This window comes from Fukomys damarensis, unplaced genomic scaffold (genome assembly GCF_012274545.1).
Source record: "Fukomys damarensis isolate Sample0158 unplaced genomic scaffold, DMR_v1.0_HiC HiC_scaffold_12, whole genome shotgun sequence".
NCBI lineage: Eukaryota > Metazoa > Chordata > Mammalia > Rodentia > Bathyergidae > Fukomys > Fukomys damarensis.
In genome coordinates this window covers 57,563,554-57,579,044 of record NW_022900924.1, presented here as the reverse complement: position 1 = coordinate 57,579,044, position 15,491 = coordinate 57,563,554, and the positions used below count along the sequence as shown (strand labels likewise).

Sequence of the window (15,491 nt, the reverse complement as noted above, 5' to 3'; positions counted from 1 at the left end):
GCCCGGCGCCCCCAGGGGCGGCTCCTCCGTGAGTGGGCTCTCTACCTCCGGCGCAGGCAGGGTTGTGATGAGAAGCTGGGGTGTGGGGCAGGAGTGGGTGCCGGCGTCCCCAGGGAGGAACAGTGGCACCCGGGGTGCTGGGCCTCGCGGCCCGTCCCGTGGGACCCATCACACCAGCCTTACACAACCGAAGCCCTCGGATCCGCCCGCTCAGCGCTCACCCCAGTGTCCCTGCTGCGCTGGCCGTGGCCCCTTAGGCCTCACACTAACCCAGCAGGGCAGGAATTATGGTTCCCATCTCATAGATGTGGAAACTGAGTCTCGGCCGACAGCAGAGTTCTTGCCCGTCATCCAGACAGGATTTGAACTCAGATCGGGCTGCAGGGAGGGGAAAGCACGCTTTCCTCTTAGGGCTCTGTCATCCTAGTCAGTGCCATTATCCCTTAATCCCCAACCTTGGAGTGCTGCTGAGGAGGCCCCAGCCCAGGTGTCAGGATTCACTGTGTCCCTGCTTGAAGACCCCCCAGGCTGCAGCAGCTCCGGTGGCCCTATGGGTTGACCTGGTGGACTCTGCCCAAACGCTGCAGCACACACGTGGCCTGGCTTCCTGTCTGCAGCCATCACACCTCCTCCAGGAGAGGTCCAAACACCAAAAGCCTGATGCCACCTCGGCCAGCCTGGGCAAGGAGCCACATTTCTGCACAGCAAGCACACACTGAGGGCCCACAGCTTGCCTCTTCTGGAGGTGCATCCTCTCCTCTGGTTGTGACAAAGCTAGAGCAGGTCTCCATCCGCCCCTGGCCCTGGGACCAGCCAGGAGGACCCTACCTGGCTGAGCCTGCCCCCCACTAGCCCAGGTGCACAGTGTGTCCCAGCCCAGACGGGAGTCACTCCACCACTCCAGGCCCGTGTGCTGGCACAGACAAGGACAGCCCTTCCACCCTGGCCAGCGGGAGCATAGCTCAGGCTTCCAGGACAAGGCCAAGGGGAGAGCTGCGAAAGCTGCTGGACCATCCACAGGGGATGGAGCAGGAGGGCCTGGCTGGGGACATCTGGGAGGAACCCCAGGATGCAGTGAGGACCTGAAGGACAGGGCCAGGCCAAGGGTGCAGCGGCAGGGTCTCTGGCACCCCCACTTGGGGTGCGGGGTGGGGTGGGGCTGGGGCCAGATCAGCCCTGCATTCCCACTGCTGGTCTGGCTCCTCTCCCCCGTGGGAACAGGAACTGCTCCTGTCTGTCCCTGGGGAGGGGTCAGAGCAGCTGGCAGTCATTAAGCACCCTGCTCCGGCCAGAGCGGCTGGGATATTAATAGCCAGGAGTCAGTGGCCCTGGAGACACAGCCTCAGGGCGAGGGAAGGGACCTCGGCCGGCTGTGGGGATGAGGAGGACAGGTCAGGAGGCTTTCGTGGTGACACCCCTGCCTCTACATGGGGCTCATGGGGCAGGAGGGGTTTGCCCGGGGTCACCTCAGTCACGGGCAGAGCTTCGCCTCAGGCCCAGTGCCACCCTGCTGTCTGGCCCCTCAAAGGTGAGGTCACAGGGTGACATGCATGGAAAACGGAAGAGCCTGTCCAGTTAGCGATGCGGATTCCGACTGTATTTAAAATCTTCATATTTTATTCATCATGTATTTTTACACTAACAATTTTTTTAATATTAAACTATTTACCTTGATTGCTGAGTTGTTCTGTCTCCCCTCTTCAATTCTGCACCCTGGCCTCACCCTGACCCCAGGTGTCACCCAAGCACGGAGGCCAACATGGAAGGGAACTAGGGGTGCTGCTGACCTCCCTGTGCTCGGGAAGACCACGCTGTGTGGTGCTGCAGCACAGGGAAAGCTGTGAGGCCAGGTAGTGGCTCGGGAACATCCTTGTGGACCGCAGGACACCAGGGGCCCTGTGCTGGCCTCAGACCCCCATGCCCCGTGGCTGTGGACGGCTGTCACGGACCCAGCGCTCGCTTACCTGGGGCCTGTCGGCTGGCAAGGAGAGTATGTAGGAGATGAGCCTCCGAAACCCCTCAGCAGGCACCTTGGCCAGGCCGGGCCGTTCACCTAAAGCTCCGTGCTGGGGATGCAGGCTTGGGCAGGAGACCCAGTGGGGCATGCTGTCTCCTGGGTACCTTGGGGGCTACAGGGTGTCCCAGCCCGGTGTGGGCTTCCTGCAGGAAGCGTCTTGTGGGCAGGCTCCAGTGGTGGTCAGGGCCCACAGCTCCCATGGCGGAACGTGGCGACTGATGTCCCCGGTGCATGGCTGCTGAGCCAGCAACACGAGTGGAGGGCAATGTCCTCCCACCGCCCACTCAGGGCCACCGTGCTGCAGGATGCACCCCGCCCATCCTACGCCTCCCCTGGCAGGATGGGCCTCCTGCACGGCAGCACATGGAAGTAACCAGCAGAGAGACTTGAGCACCACTGGGGAGCTGCCAGTGCAGGGTGGCATCGTGGCCCAAGTCCCCAGGCGGCCCAGAGCCACACAGAGCTCTGCCTCCTCCTGCCCGAGAGCAACCCTTTCTGCCGCTGAATCCGTCCACCACAGTCACCCAGAGGAGCCTGGGGGATACAGGGAGCCAGGGACAGCGCCGGCGCACAGGTCCTCTGCCTTCTTCCCTGTGCTGCCCACCACGCCCTGCTCCCAGCCACAGCAGCTCCTCAGCCTTCCCCGGTCACAGTGTCAGGGGCTGCGGGGGTAGAACCGGGGTGCAGGGACAAGGGTCACAGCTCGTTAGTGTTCTCGGTGTCACCCACATACTCACCCACAAATCATCCCTGAGCCCTTAGAGGTGAGTGCAGGAGCTGAGTGGATTCAGCAAGGCGAGGCAAGTTAGGAGGGGCAGCCCTGCCAGTGAGGGGACAGTGGGCCGGGACAGGCTGTCCCCTTTCTAGTGACCGAGGACCCAAAACCACCTCTGCACAGGCTGAGACCCTTTGTCCAGGTCAGGGCCCAGTGCCTGCCTCTGTGACACCACCTGGACAGTGCTGGGCAGCCGCTGGGGACAGCCTGGCACAGGTCAGGGGCATGGCCGAGCAGTGGCCAGCAGCAGGACCCGTTCCTCCAGCGACCCGGCCCCAGGCTCCATCTGGGTGTGGGGATCCAGAGGCCCCTCCCATTGTGTCCTCTGTGCCAGTGACAGAGAACAGGCCGCTCCTGAAGAGACTAATATTTACTCTTCCGGCCGGGGGCTGGCACGGGCTGCTTCCTGCGGCTGGCGCTGGCTGGCCTCAGGATGGAGATAGGGAAATGTCCCCTCGGACACCGGATGCAGGATGAGACAGAGCCTGTGAGATGGGACCAGTGTGTCCCCAGACCCCTCGGACCCACCCCCTGGACTCTAACACTTCAGCCAGGGCAGCTCGCCACCCCCTCAGCCCTGCTGGACAGCTCCATGAGAAAGTTTGCTCCAGCCTGGCCATGCCCGTGGGCCAGGAGTCTCCCAGGGCAGCGGCGGTCCTGGCCACCTCTGCCCTCTGCCTGCTCCACCCTGGGGCCAGCAAGGCTATTTCTGGGCCAGAAGGACTTACACCAGGGGCACCCCTGCCCGCCGCAGCTGCACCCCTGGCGGCTCACACAATCTCACACATCTCTGCTAGCATGACCTTCCCGTAGGGTGCCGGTGAGCCCCCGACGGGGCGCCATGCAGCCGTCCACGGTCACAGGTCGCACTCTGCCTCCATGAGCGTCTCTCTACACCCACTACCTAACGGTCTGTTTTCCCAGGGCAGAGGACCCGAACTGAGATCCCCACACTGGTTGATCTGGCTGTGCTGGTCAGCGAGGCTGTCAGGGGGCATAAGTAACTGGCATTTATTTTCCACAATTCTGGAGGCCGACAAGAGATCAAGGTGTACAGGGGCTGTCTTCTCACCCTTCATCTGGCCTTTCCCATGTCCTAATCTCTTTTACTTCGTTTTTTGAGACAGGATCTTGATATGAATCCCAGGCTGGCTTCAAACTCAGAGGTCCTCCTGCCTCAGCCTCCCTAAATGCTGGGATTACAGACACATGCCACCACATCAGCTCTGATCTCTTCATATAAGGACCCACACTGCCATTTTACCCAAACTTCCACCTGAACTTCTGCATCTGAACTCTGCCGAGACCTCAGTGTAGGAGTTTGGGGTGACACCAAGCAGCACAGGTCTACAGTCATGCTGTGCCTCTCCCTGCTGCGGGTGGAAAGGTGGTTCCACGTCCTACCCCCTGCTGCACTTGGTGGCCTCCTGTTTGGCAAATGAGCGCTTCCTGTTTCAGTGTGTGTTTATTTCTCTGTCTTCATGTTTGTAATTTCATTGGGATTGGGTCTGACTTGCTGATATGCACATACTGCTTGTATCCGGACCCTACTGCTTCCAAGGATCATATGTTCTGTTCTTACAACTGTGACTAGTACTTTATTTGTAATCAAATTTGCTTTTGGAGTTTTGCCTGTGACATTTTTAAGAACTACCTTTCCTTCTTTTGTATTGTTTTTTGCTTTTTCCACACTAGGGATTAAACTCAGGCTTAATTTTTTTTTTTAATTTTGAGACAAGGTCTTGCTAAATTCACCCAGAATGGACTCAAACTGGAAATCCTCCTGCCTCAGCCCCCTGAAGAGTGGGGATTACAGGTGTGCACCACTGCACCCTGCTAAGACATATACCGTTTCATTCCACTCCCGGCCACAAAGAGACTCCTCCTGTTCCTCACTGAACTTTATGGATGTCGCCAGCCTCTCGGGCAGCCCAGCAGAGCCAGACAGGACACTGTCATGCATGTAGGCGATGCCCAAGCACGACCAGCAGCTGGTGGCAGCATTTATGCCACCCGGCCCAATTGGGCAGTGGCCAGGAGAACAGACGGCGACCCAGGCTGCCCCAGAACGGAGCCTCAGTGGACCCAGCCCGCTCTGCCGTGTGGTGGGTGGACAGGCCCTGGCCACCACCGGGGGACAGAGTCTGTGGTCCTGTGACGGCTCCTGGGGCAGGACTCGGCTCTCCACCTGGGCACCATGATCTGCCGGCTATTCGGTGTTTATTTAGGAAGCTTCGCCTTCCTCCCGAAGCCTCAGGGTCAGGGCAAATGGTATGCAACTGCCCGCCCCACGCATGCAGCCCCGGTGTGCAAGACATTGACTTCGGCCTCCTCTCTGTAAATTCTGTCAGCTGCTGCAGGACCCAGCGACCCTGGGCTGGGAACCTGTGGCTGTGGCAGGCAGCTGTGCCCCCTGGTGGCCATGGGTGATAACTTGGTCCTGGGAGATGCTGGGACCGGGTAGAGGGGCAGGAACCCAGCAGGTGGGGCAGGCCAGGGCTGGTGCTGAAGGCCATCTGAAGCCTGCACCAGTTGAGAGTCACAGTGTCGCTTCTGTCCACACCCACCGGTGAGAAAGGACCCACAAGCCAGAACTGCTCGAGACAACGCTGCCTTAGCAAACAGTCAGATTTATTCCCCTCCCGCTCAGCAGCTGCCCACTCTCTCACATACACACGAGATATAAACGGCGGCCACACAGCCTGCCTCCTGCACAGTGACACACGTTTCCCAGTGAGGCTGTCAAAACGCACCAATCCTGTACTCAGAGCAGACCTTTGTGGTTCCATGAAAACAGCAAGAAAATAAGCAAAAAAAAAAAAGCAGAGGAGCCCATGCAGTAAGCGGCATCGGGGCTTAAGCTCTGAGCAGAACAGTCCACCACACAGACTGACCTGGGGTTAGGCCCATGACCCCGAGGGGGGCTGTCGGGAGCACGGAGGTGGACGGGCTCACGGGTACCAAGCACAGGTTAGGAACAGCATGGGCTCCAGCTTTAGGAAAATGAAGGTGCCATGAGCCCCAGCCCGGCTGACAGTCACAGGTAGGTGTCCCTTCATTTGCCATTCCGATTTTAACGACAGCCTTCTCTGTGTCCCCACTGACGAGGTTTCCCCAGCAACAGAAATTTGCTATTGCAGGGGCTCCGTGCCTGCAGCAGAGGACGGGTCAGGAATCTGGGCGGAAGAGGAGCCCCGCACACCGAAGCACCACACACGCCTTCTGTGCGGCCGGGACAGGCAACCGCGAGAACTGCGGAGAACCCAGGCTTCTCCACGCGCACCGGCCCCGGACCCACAGTGTCCTCACTACCACAGAGCACCGGGCCACAGGTGATGTTACCATCACTCCCAGGGAGGGAAACAGGTTGGCGGGCAGCCACGTCCACTGTGACTCGTGACAGGAAGAACCCAGATGTCCGCAAGCCACCCAGGGAGCCACCCCATCTCCCAAGGGCACATCCTGCTCATCCCCCACTATCCAAAGCACCCAGTGTACAGGCAGGGCCTCCCCAGGTTGGGCAAGACTCTGCGAGGGACACTTGGGATGGAAGCCACATCCCGCACAGCTGATCCTTGCTGGTCCACACCTGCGCTGCATCCTGGAACCCAAAAGCAGGTTCTCTGAAGGCCTGCAAGGGACAGCCATGGTGGCCATGGACAAAGGTGCAGCTGCTGCCTTACAGAGCCCCCAGTCCTGCCCCTGCCACCCAGGCCCCAAGGGCCCGCCTGTGGCTGTCATCTGTGAGCAGCGCTGGGCACCCTCTCCACGGCAGTGACAGCCCCGTCCCCCAGGCACCAAGCTCCCTGTGTCCCTGGGGTGGGAGCACAGCGGTGGAGAGGCAAGGAAGCGAGAGAAGGGGCTCACAGGAGGGAAGAGGGGATGGAAATGCCTCCTCCCAGCACTCCGATGCCCTTTCCCAGCCTTTCAAGAATTCAGGTGTGGCTCACCTCGCACAGCACAGGTTCCGTGAGTAGTGAGCACCAGCCCAAGGAGCAAGTCCAGGACTCAGGCCACAGGGCCTCTGGTCCAGGGACAGCCACCCCAACGGGCCCTGCTGCCCGTCCTCATCATACACGGCTAGCCCCAGGGAGGGAACGCTGCGTCCTCCCGTGCACAGCCCTGCCCTGCCCCACAAGGGCACGGGGGCAGGGGGCTGCAGGCACTTTGAAGTTTCTATCCTCAACAATGTGTCCTCTGCCCCACATCTGGCCCTGAGGTGCCCGGCGGGAGCATCTGGTCACGGGAAATCGAAGACCTGGCCAGCAGCGAGTCCAGGGCGGAAGAGCCCCTGCTGGATGGGGGACCAGCTCCCGCCATCAGACCACAGGGCACCTGAAGCATGGCCACCCAAGTCCGGGCCTCCTTGCAGCAAAAGCACCAGCACTCGCTCCATCCTCAGCCCCCAGGGCAGAGCCTCCCTCCACAGGATTCCGGCCACGCAGCTGCCGCACTCACCCTCCTGAGTCTCACCCAGGGCTGTGCGGGACGGCTCCGGCGGTACCTCTGCGGGCACCAGCAAGGCCACCTCCGGGGACTGTTTCTAACCCGCCAGCTGAGTAGGTCACAGCTCAGACACAGAGCACCCGGGGGACAGGGCCACATGACACCACGCCACGCAAGCTTCAAAGTGTGTTCCTGTGCCGTTTCAGCCGAGCTCTCTTGTGCTTCTTCCCATTTACAAGGGACTCTCTCCCCTCTGGCCCCTTCCCGCTGTCACAACCCTCACGGTGTCTCCCGGGCAGACTGAACTCACCTGCTGGGTGTAGGGAAGCAGCCCTCCACGTTTACACCTGATGAGGGTGCTGCCAAGATGCTTTGCACATCCAGACATGAGCTGGGTTCTAACAGAAAATCCCAGCACAAGAGACTATTTCCCCAATCCAGTTCCAAGTCACAGAAATTTGTTTTCCCAAAATGATTCCAAAGTAGCTCAAAAGCAATGAATACCAGCGATAACCAAATGCACGTGAACTCTCCGGCCATATCCTCGCCCCTGGGATGGTTTCCCCCTTTAGAGGCATCCGAGTGAGACCTGCAGCTCACAGGCCCCAGGACCCAACTCCCTGTGCCCTGGCAGGCGTGCTCAGCCCCTCAGACAGCAGGGTTCTCAGACACCCTGTGCTCTCTCTGCTAGACAGGCACCCAGAAGCTAAGGGAACTCACCTAGAGCCATACTTTAGAAAATGATAACCAACTTTTTAATAATATGTCAGTTATACCTTTATAAAATTTAGGAAATTAACACCTACTTTGGTTGTTGTGAGTGTGTTGCAGTACTGGGGATTGAACTTAGGGCCCTTATACTGAGCTACATCCTCAGCCTTTAAAAAAAAATTTTTTTTTTGAGATAAGGTCTCACTAAGTTGCCCAGACTGGGCTTGAACTTACAATCCTCCTACCTTAGCCTCCCACGGTGCAAGATGACAGGCATACACCACCATGCCCAGCTACATCCTGGCTTTTTGTTCATTAAAAATGAGGCCCATTAAAAACGAGACTCTCGAGAAAGGAAGAGGAGAATTACCTCGAGCGGCCCTCTGGGCAGAGGTGCACAGGGTCACGTACTCATCACTACCAAAACAAGAGAGCTCTCTGAGCAGGTATGGGACACGGCACAAGGTCCCCTCCCCTGGTCTCCTGCATCTGTGGCCGGTGTCGGGCGCCCAGAGTCCTGTCCCTGCATGGGCCTCCAGGCTGACTGGGCATCAGCGCTGGCTGCTCAACCGATTAAAAACTCCCAATACCACCTGGCAAGTAAGCACAAGTAATGCCCTCACAGACCCCCTTACAGGGTTACATACCCTTTCAAAATTAAATGAGCTCAGGCTTCTCTGCCATTCTCTCAGCTTAAATTTGTTCTCATCCTGCTGAAGTTCAATTTATATCCAAAATATAAATATTCCAAAGGTATAGCAGACCTAAGTTCTCAAAAATATAAACAAGATTTATCTAGCTTGTATTTATGAACTCTACCTAGGTTTTCAATTCACCCTGTCTGACCCTCTCCTCAAAAGAAAAATGCTGAGTCCTACGTGGGCTGTGGAGCGGATCTGGTTTCAGAGCGGCTTCTGGAGCGGTGCAGGACAGTTGCCTAACTCAGCAGACCCAGCCTGCGCCGCTGTCCAGGCGGGCACCCTCCCGAACGTGCCCTAGGCGGACCAGGCTGGCATGCTCAGCACCACTCACTGGGTGCCAGGACCCAAGTTCTGGCGGGGAGTGGGCTGAGTAGAGCAGGAAAGGAGGCGGGGACCGACCCTCCGGGCAGGGCCAGCGCCGTGGGCACCCTCACACACCACAGTCCGACTGCTTCTCCTGCAGCTGCCGCGTGAGGGTCTGGTGTGAGGACAGAAACGCCACCCCGACGTGGAAGAGGATCTGCCACAGGCTGCGCAGCCCATGCAGGTACACGTTGCCCAGGCAGATGGAAAGCAGCATCAGGAGCACCTTCGCCGTGCGGGCCGGGCTGTAGAACAGGTACAGGTAGCACTGCGAGAGACCACATGACCAACCGTCAGGGACAACTGCAAGGCCACAGCCAGACCACTGGGTACAGCACCAACTCACACGGACTCAGGGACCAGGCTCACTACCAGCAGCTCGGGCTGCTGACTCTGGGTGCAAGCGGGCACGTGGGAGAAGCAGGTGTGACAGGCAGGGCCGGGGCAGCACATCTGCAGGCACAAGAAGAGGCAGGTGGCAGGGCCAGGGCAGGAGACCCCAGGGCAGCTCTCCTCCAGCAAGCATGAGGAGGTGCTGTGCTCTCACTGGCCGGCTTCTGAGTCCCGGCCACACAGAAGCCTCTGGGAGTGAAGGAGGCTCCCAGCAGGGTGCGCCACTGGGTCTCATCCAGGGCCACCACACACAAAGGGGCTATTCCTGCTCCGCGAACGCTGGGAACACATTTCCAGTTTGATGTTCATTTTAAAAGAGCATGTTCTCAGAACACAGAGGAATTCAATGCTGGCTCTGGCTACAGAGGGAGGGAGAGTCCTGGGAGCAGGAGCTAACCAAGGAGGAACGCAGGTGAAGAAACGAAGGTGGAACTCTAGGGCCCCTGCAGCCCTGAGAGGCAGGCTCCGAGGAACTGCCACCGGCTGCGGCCAAGTTTGAGGACTAGTTTTCAAAGGAAAAAAAAGTGCATTTTCATTTTGGGGTTGAAAACTTCCTTTTTCAAAATCAGGTACAGTAATTTTTAAGAAAAAACCACTATAGGGGCCAGGAATTTAGCTCAGTGGCATCTGCCTCAAAAGTGCAAGGTCCTGAGTTCCATCCCCAGTAACAAAAAAAAGAAAAGAAACCATTCTAAGATCCATGTGAAAGAGCAGAGAAGTGCCCTAAAGAAAGAAATTTTAACTTTGAAAAAAAAACAAGCTTAAACATGCAAAGAAAGCACTAAAATCCTAGCCTAAAGGAGGGCAAGGAAAGAGAATAAAAGTCAGGTTTTTACTCAAATAAACTCACCCACAAAGGATTCAAAAGCTCCTTTTTGTGCCAGCTTTGAAGCACACAGCTTATCTGAATGCAACTGAGTAATAATCAAGTCCTCTAGTTCTTGTTTTGTCTGTGGTAGCAGGGATGGAAGCCTGGGCCTCCAACGGCTAGGCAAGTGCTGCACTACTGAGCCACACCCCAATACTTTCCTGCCACTGACCCCCACCCAAGCAGGGTCTCACTAAGTTGCCCGGGCTGGCCTTGAACTGGTGATACTCCTCCCTCAGCCAACAGAGAAGCTGGGATTACAGGCATGCCAAATTGCACAGGGCTACAGCCCCTAGTTAATAATCTAATTTTAGTTTCATTCCCTAAGGAACAGATCTGAATCAGAAAGTATCACTATTTAAAACAACAACAACAAAAAAAAACAAACTGCAACTTTCAACCTCCTTAGAGGTTTGCAAGCATATCTTCCCTGCAGCCTCTGGCGCAAGGCCATTTCCACCCTGCACTGTTGGATCTGCTGCTCTCAGTGGCCCCATGGCCCTGGACAAGTGGCTTTCCCTTCCCATGCCGAAAGCTCTTTCTCCATAAAAGGTGAGGATTTGGCAGGATGGGCCAAGGTTCTTCTAGTAGGGGCTCAGTGTGGTCCAGGATTTCAACCAAGACAAAGAGGAAACAAAACTGGGATCAGAAACTCACTGATGGCCATAACAGATAGACAAGAAGGGCCACAAGTTTAACCCACTCACCAAGATACCAGCGTTTCACCCACCTGGAAAATGCAGGCTACAAAAGGAACGAGAAAAGCCAGGATGTTCCCAATTTCCTCCTGGGCAACCTAAAGAAATCAGAGGAACAACGGGAGCGTGTTGAGGCGAAAGGAGATACCCGCCTTCCCTGCCTCACAGATGGAGCCCTCTCTCCTTCCTCCCATCCCGCCTGCCCGGAGTCTGTACCCAGACCTGCCAGGAAGGGTCCATGCCTCAGCACCATCGGCAGGAAGGGGGAAACGACCCTGCACAACAGGGGGTGGTGACAGCCATCTGTCCGCTCAGCCCCCCCAGGCCCAGCCCGCGCTCCAGACCTAGGCCACCATGTGAGAGAGGTGAGCATTACTCCTCCACTTGAAAGACACCTGTGCTAACAATGGTTCCCTTCCTTGTCCAAGTACTGAAATACTTCAAAATTTACACCTATTTTAAAACAGGTTGCACACAGCTGCTCTGAGATGGGTGGTCCCGCAGGGAGAACTACACCACTATGTGCTCAGGACGCAGCTCTTTGACAAAGGCCCAGAGACGCGCTTGTAGCATTTTCCCACTGGACTATGGGCAAGAAGAGCCTGACCCCCAACTTCTGCTGTGGGTAAGGCAGCCCCTGGCGTGACTCCAGGTCCCCGGGGAGACGCTGGTCCAGTCTCCTTATAGCAAGTTGCCCACTTCTCACCAGTCTCTCTGCCAGCCCACCCTGGGCAACCCAGCGAGGCCCTGTCTCACAATTTAAAAAAGGCGGTGGGGATGTCACTCGGTGTGAAGGCCCTGGGTTCAATCCCTTGTTCCACACGCGAAACGAACACCAACCTCAGAGCACAGTAACTTCACAGACAAAACGCCTCCCCTTCGGCTCCTGCTACCCGTGTGTTGGACGGAAGCGTGAAGAGCCCAGGCTACCTGTAATGAGCGCTCTGCCAGGTGAACTCCGCGGATGAGGTTGAGAGCGGCGCACATGATGTTGAGGACAAGGGACAGGACACCCAGGGTGGTCACGGGCTCCATGCGGAAACGGGGAGCTGGACAACAAGAAACACAAGCACCTGGTGAAACCGACAGCTCTGTGAAAGAAAGATCAGCGGAGGCTCAACCAGACCTCCGCCAGGGACCAGGGACAGACTCTGGGGTGACACACAGACTTCCAAATGCACTGGGGAAATGGCAAAATGTGAAGGACAGAGCGGCCCTGGGCGAGCTGAGCTCCTTCCGGAAGTGAGCCCTTCCCAGGCACGCACGGGGCTCCCAGAGCTTGATTCCCTTTCTGCTCCGGCAGAGCCTCTCGGCCGGGTAGTCTGCCCCAGGAGGCGGGCAAAGTCGGGAGACATTTCTGGTCATGCTCGGCACAGGGTGGCACTGGCATCTTGCAGGAGGCAGCAACCAAGGCTTCCAGACACCCCTGACACAGGGGGACCCAAGCCGAACAGTTTCATATGCTACCAGGGCAGACCAGAGCTTATCCCAGAAACTGGTTGTCAGATTTGAGCAGCATTCCTATTACATGCCTCAACTGTCACCTTGTAAAATGTTCCATTCTTTTTCTGATAATATTCAGCTCAGTGTAACTTCTACAACAATTCACAGCAACTTTCTAAATTCTAAAGTAACTGGGAAGAGGAGGGACACGCTGGAGAGTTTCTGGAGCTATCATTAAACAAGCACCTCTTCTTTCTTTAGAAGTAACTGGTGGACCTGACTCTGGTTCACACAGTTAAACACTGTTCCTCTCTCACTATGATCTTTTAGAATCAACCCTTCTTAGGCCAGGGATTTAGCTCAGTGCTTCCACCACCTGCCTCGAAAGCACAAGGAGCCAAGTTCGATCCCCAGTACCAAAATAAATAAATTAATTAATTAAAAATACTAAGAATCAATACTTTTTGTCTTTCCTCATGCACACACACCCCTAGCAAAACCCAACTTGTACCTGTCAGTGCTACAATCCCACTGAGCGATTCACAGATGCCGTTAGGACTAAAGAGCCGGCCTCGGGACTGGCAGCTGAGTAAAACCAGTAGAACACCCTGGGCGTGGGCAAACTGACACTTGCCAGGCTCACTGCTCATGTCTCAGTGTTTAATAACTTATTACATTATGTTGCATTACTATAATGTAATTAATATAATTAGCATTATAATTAACTTACGTATTGAATATTATATTATATTATAGTACAAAGTAGCCTATGAGGAGGAGAAGCCTGGGGGTCAGCTACCTAGTGCTCTGTCTACTAAAGTTAAGTGCTCTCCCAAGGCAAATTAGAACAGCATACTGATTGGCATGACAGCCAGTCTCAGAATTTATCCTGTGAAACAGACTGATCCAAAACACAAAGCCAAAAGCATGAAGCCTTTTAATACAGCACTTTAAACCCAAGTGAAGAGGTCAGTCAGAAAACTTAGTCAGACTGTTCCGTGTGGACAGCTCTCCTGGGTAAGGATCCACTCTCACACTATCACAGGACCCTCGGGCTGTAAATATCTACTCTAGTTAGTAATCAGTCACGGTAAAGCCAGAAGTGAGAAATAACCATGCTTCTCCGTGCTGAACGCCGATGCCCGATGGCCCTAACCTGGCGGTCTGGACGCTCGCACTCCTAGCCAGCTGGCATCGGGGTCCATCCGTCATTCATGCCCCACCCGAGCACAGTTCTAGCAAAAAGAAACCCACGCCTGTCTGACAAACACTGAGGCCTTTCGGTCAACAGGAGGGGAGGCCACTCACCGGGCTCGGTGTGCACGGGTGCATGCCCGTTCGCCAGGCTGTGGGCTGCGTCTGCGTCCTCCAGGGAGAGAACCACCGGGGGCTGGAAGCCGAGCTCCTCCTGAACCTTCGCCACGCTGCTCTCCATCTGCGAGGCGCTCCCGTGGTTAAAATGCCACTTCATTTTCTGAATGGTGCTGTCTGCGGAAAGAGCAGCTGGGCTGAGTGCATTCACAGACAGAGATCGCAAAACCAAGTCCGCATCCTTAGGCAAGCGTGCGAGCCGCCAGGTCGGGGCAGGGTCCACGTCCAGGTCCAATGACTGCCTCACAGCGACCCCAGCCTCATGGGGCCCTGGGACCTCAGCAACAGGGAGGTAGCGGGATGGGCTGGAACCTGACTTGGCCCCACCTGACGGGCGCCCCATCATCTCAAAAAGTACAAATGAACACAAACGTGCTCAGCAAACTAGGCTATCCGCTGGAAAGACTGGTTTCACTTCTTCCATTGAGGTTAATATCAATTCATTACCAGACCCCAAAACGTATCTGAAGTGAAATCTCGTACACATGGCCAAAGCAGAATCACGCCCGATGCCAGCCCCAGTGTGCTTTGCCTCGTGCTGCTCCGGCCATGAGGAGACTCGGCTCCAAACGGCCTCCTGCCAGGTCCCCACACCGCGCTGGAGGAAGGCAACGCAGACGGATGTGGGGAGAGGAACGCAGCGCAGGACGCTGCACCGCAGCCTGCCTGGAACAGACAGGAAGAGGGCTGAGGGCAGCAGCAAGGCTGACAGTGTGGCAGGGCCCTTGGTCTCCCAAGGAGACCCCAGCACCCGGAGGTGACACCAACAGAGGGTGCTGGTGCCACCGCCGATACGCCAGACAGAAGGCCACTCGGGGACCACACTGGCTACGGCACAGGAGCCAGAGAGGGGAGGTGGTGACACGTCCAGGTGCTGGCCCTGCACCAGCCTGGACCAACGGGTGCCAACCCCTTGTTCAAGCACATCCTGGGGACAGCAGTTGTGGACACAGAACCCACAGAAGGTCCCCAACTCTCGCCTCTGTCCTCGTTCGCCAAGAGCTCGAAACAGATCAGCATGGACCTCACCACCGTGTGGCTTCTGAGCCCCGGGGCCATGTGAGGCCTCTCTGCCACGCCAGCTGCCCAAGCTCCTCAGGAGAGGACCATGCTTTTCCAAACTGCTGCACACTGACACTTCGATAAAGTACAATTTAAAAATCCCAGGGACAGCCAGGGATGTACCTCAGCAGCACAGCACCTGCCCGGCAAGCGCGAGGCCCTGAGTTCAATTCCCAGTACCAAAAAACCCTCAAATCAAGCAATCACCAGCCAACTTGCCCACAATGTTTCTCCTTTCCCTCATGATGGAAACACCCCGGAGCGGCCCTGCTCCCCAAACTGTGCTGGACTTCAGGCGGGCGGGCAGCACGGTTTTTGACACTGAAGCCACCCTGTCCAGGGTGGCAGCAGCCACACAACACACAGGAAGGAACATGGCTGAGCTCCACCCTATTTACAAAAATAAGCGGCCAGGGCTCCCTGGGCAGTGCCCAAGGCCTATGGAGAGCAATCCCCCAGCCGGTCCCTCCCTCCCCACCCAGCTCTGCAGAGCTGAAAAGCCAGATGCCAGACCTCCAGGCTTCCTGGGCCTTTCCCGTGGTGAAGGCCAACATGGCTGTGCCTCCCACCTGCTTCCTCGAGGGTCAAAGCCACACACACACTGCAAGCTCCGCACACACCATGCCACAGGAGAGGAGAGGAG

General features: G+C 56.8%; 2 protein-coding genes across 5 annotated transcripts in view; one reads left to right on the top strand and one right to left on the bottom strand.

Moving 5' to 3' along the window:
* Vipr1 (vasoactive intestinal peptide receptor 1) overlaps positions 1–257 on the top strand; it is a 14,922-nt gene extending 14,665 nt beyond the window's left edge. The window contains exon 14 of the mRNA XM_019207480.1: positions 178–257. Within this exon, the coding sequence (XP_019063025.1) occupies positions 178–257 (80 nt within the window). The remainder of the gene's footprint in view (positions 1–177) is intronic.
* A 7,948-nt stretch (positions 258–8,205) lies between these two features.
* The window catches only part of Sec22c (SEC22 homolog C, vesicle trafficking protein), a 19,235-nt gene continuing 11,949 nt past the window's right edge, over positions 8,206–15,491 (bottom strand). For 3 of the 4 annotated variants that reach the window (XM_033762649.1, XM_010624492.3, XM_010624491.3), the window contains exons 4-8: positions 14,270–14,452; positions 13,724–13,903; positions 11,903–12,021; positions 11,005–11,070; positions 8,206–9,281 (exon numbers count right to left, since the gene is read on the bottom strand). In XM_033762649.1, the coding sequence (XP_033618540.1) occupies positions 9,081–9,281; positions 11,005–11,070; positions 11,903–12,021; positions 13,724–13,903; positions 14,270–14,452 (749 nt within the window). In that variant the 3' untranslated portion in view covers positions 8,206–9,080. The remainder of the gene's footprint in view (positions 9,282–11,004; positions 11,071–11,902; positions 12,022–13,723; positions 13,904–14,269; positions 14,453–15,491) is intronic. The other variant, XM_019207553.2, reaches the window with a different exon arrangement.